This window comes from Impatiens glandulifera, chromosome 3 (genome assembly GCF_907164915.1).
Source record: "Impatiens glandulifera chromosome 3, dImpGla2.1, whole genome shotgun sequence".
Lineage (NCBI taxonomy): Eukaryota > Viridiplantae > Streptophyta > Magnoliopsida > Ericales > Balsaminaceae > Impatiens > Impatiens glandulifera.
The window spans coordinates 35,119,658-35,121,455 of record NC_061864.1 but is presented as its reverse complement, the minus strand read 5'-3'; the positions used below and the strand labels follow the sequence as shown (position 1 = coordinate 35,121,455).

General features: G+C 30.0%; 1 protein-coding gene across 1 annotated transcript; it reads left to right on the top strand.

Annotated features, from left to right (window-relative positions):
- Window positions 1-349: 349 nt before the first annotated feature.
- Window positions 350-1,257, top strand: LOC124930182 (ras-related protein RABH1e-like). Its single transcript, XM_047470539.1, has 4 exons — window positions 350-383; window positions 467-611; window positions 739-829; window positions 1,084-1,257. The coding sequence occupies exons 1-4, from the start codon at window positions 350-352 to the stop codon at window positions 1,225-1,227; spliced, it is 414 nt and encodes a 137-aa protein (XP_047326495.1). The 3' UTR covers window positions 1,228-1,257.
- The last annotated feature ends 541 nt before the right edge of the window (window positions 1,258-1,798 follow it).

Below are 1,798 nucleotides of genomic sequence, written 5' to 3'. Positions count from 1 at the left end.
AAAACGTGTAAAACGTGTCAAATACATGAAAACATGTTAAACGTGTGAAAAACGTGTTAAACGTGTTTAATGTGTGAAAAATGTGTTAAACATGTCAAAAACATGAAAATGTGTTAATTTGGAATTACAATTCCGACCTAAAAAGATTGGAATTGAGAATTATCAAATTACTATATTGAATTCAATTGGAATTCTAATTCTAATTTTAATTCCAATTCCAATTCTTAATATTAAAGTGTCTAACAAACATAAGAATTGAATTTGAAATTGAAATTGAAATTCCAATTCCAATTCCAATTTCAATTCCAATTCCAATTTCAATTCCAATCCAAGTCCAATTCCAATTCCAATGCCAATTCCATGGTTACCAAACAAACCCAATCGTTTTTATCTTAGTATTAATATTGTTTACCATTGTTTTTGTTCAATCTTAAATACATATATATCCATACCTGAAACAATCAAGCTTTAACTTCCATATCTCTGTTGTTAAATACAGATAGAAATTCATTCTTGAATACATCGAAATGGATTGAGGAAGTTCGCACAGAATGTGGAAGTGACGTCATAATTGTTCTTGTTGGGAATAAGACTGATCTCGTTGACAAACAGTGAGCAGATTGACGATAATTTCAAGTTCAAATGGTCATATTGAATGACTCTGAATCACAAACCTTTTGTATCTCTTATAATAAAGTTCCACAGTAACCAATACTTTGTTACACTAAAAAACAACAGGCAAGTATCAATCGAAGAAGGAGATTCCAAGGCTCGTGAGGTTGGGGTAATGTTCATTGAAACGAGTGTGAAAGTGGGCTTTAACATAAAGGTTAGGACTAATTAAGATTCTCCACCTTTAAATATTTTCACTTCTTTTATTTTACTTGAAATATTGAAGATTATATTAACATAAGTGTATCGCATATACGAACTTAGGATGCCTAAGATAAACTGAATTTTAAAATGAATATTAAGTCTTGAATATTAAATTCATTGTAAATATTATGTAAATTGATTTGATAAAGTGTGGAACCAAATTTGTTTTGTCATTTAATTATGATATAATACTTAAATGTGTTGCAGCCGTTGTTTAGAAAGATTGATGCGGCTTTGCCAGGGATGGAAACCCTTTCATCAACAAAATGCGATAACATGGTAGATGTGAATTTGAAGTCAACATCCAATTCACCGAACGTCAAGCAGCAAGGGGGAGGCTGTGCATGCTAAAAATTTTATAACGAACCATTTATAGAAGTAATTAATCAGCATTTGCGATCGAGGTCATCAGCTAATACATGAACAAGAGCTTTGCACTAGTGTGAGTTAGGTATGAGTGTTTTATGTTTGTATTAATTCTTCTTGCTCAATTATTATTTCTAAGTTTTCATTTTTTATCACCATCATCACTTTGGCTGTAGACAGGAATTACCTTATGAATGCATGCATGCTGTAGAAGACACTCTTTAGATTCTGGCTGTATACAGTAAGTTTTCATTGTAAGTTGATTTTCTAGATGATTTTTTACTTGTTTGAGATGGGCATGAGAATCTATTTAAAGATTACTTATTATGTTAATATTAGGGATAACTGTGGATTGGAATGAACAATTTTTACTTAAACTAGCATGTAGTCGATGCATTTGCATTAATAATTATATATAAAAACCGAAATTACGGTAAAAATGTTATAGCATTTTTAATTTTATTTTTAATATTTTATATATAGATTAGTTGAGTCCCGCGTTAATATTGTTTTAAACCGCGTATATATAGATTATTTACCTGAACAATTTTATTTT

Excerpts from the sequence above, each read along its gene's own strand:
- LOC124930182 (XM_047470539.1), top strand. The coding sequence starts at position 350 with ATGCCAATTCCATGGTTACCAAACAAACCCAATC. Across the intron at positions 612-738 it reads ACTGATCTCGTTGACAAACA|GCAAGTATCAATCGAAGAAG; the intron begins GTGAGCAGATTG and ends AAAAAACAACAG. Across the intron at positions 830-1,083 it reads AAGTGGGCTTTAACATAAAG|CCGTTGTTTAGAAAGATTGA; the intron begins GTTAGGACTAAT and ends AATGTGTTGCAG.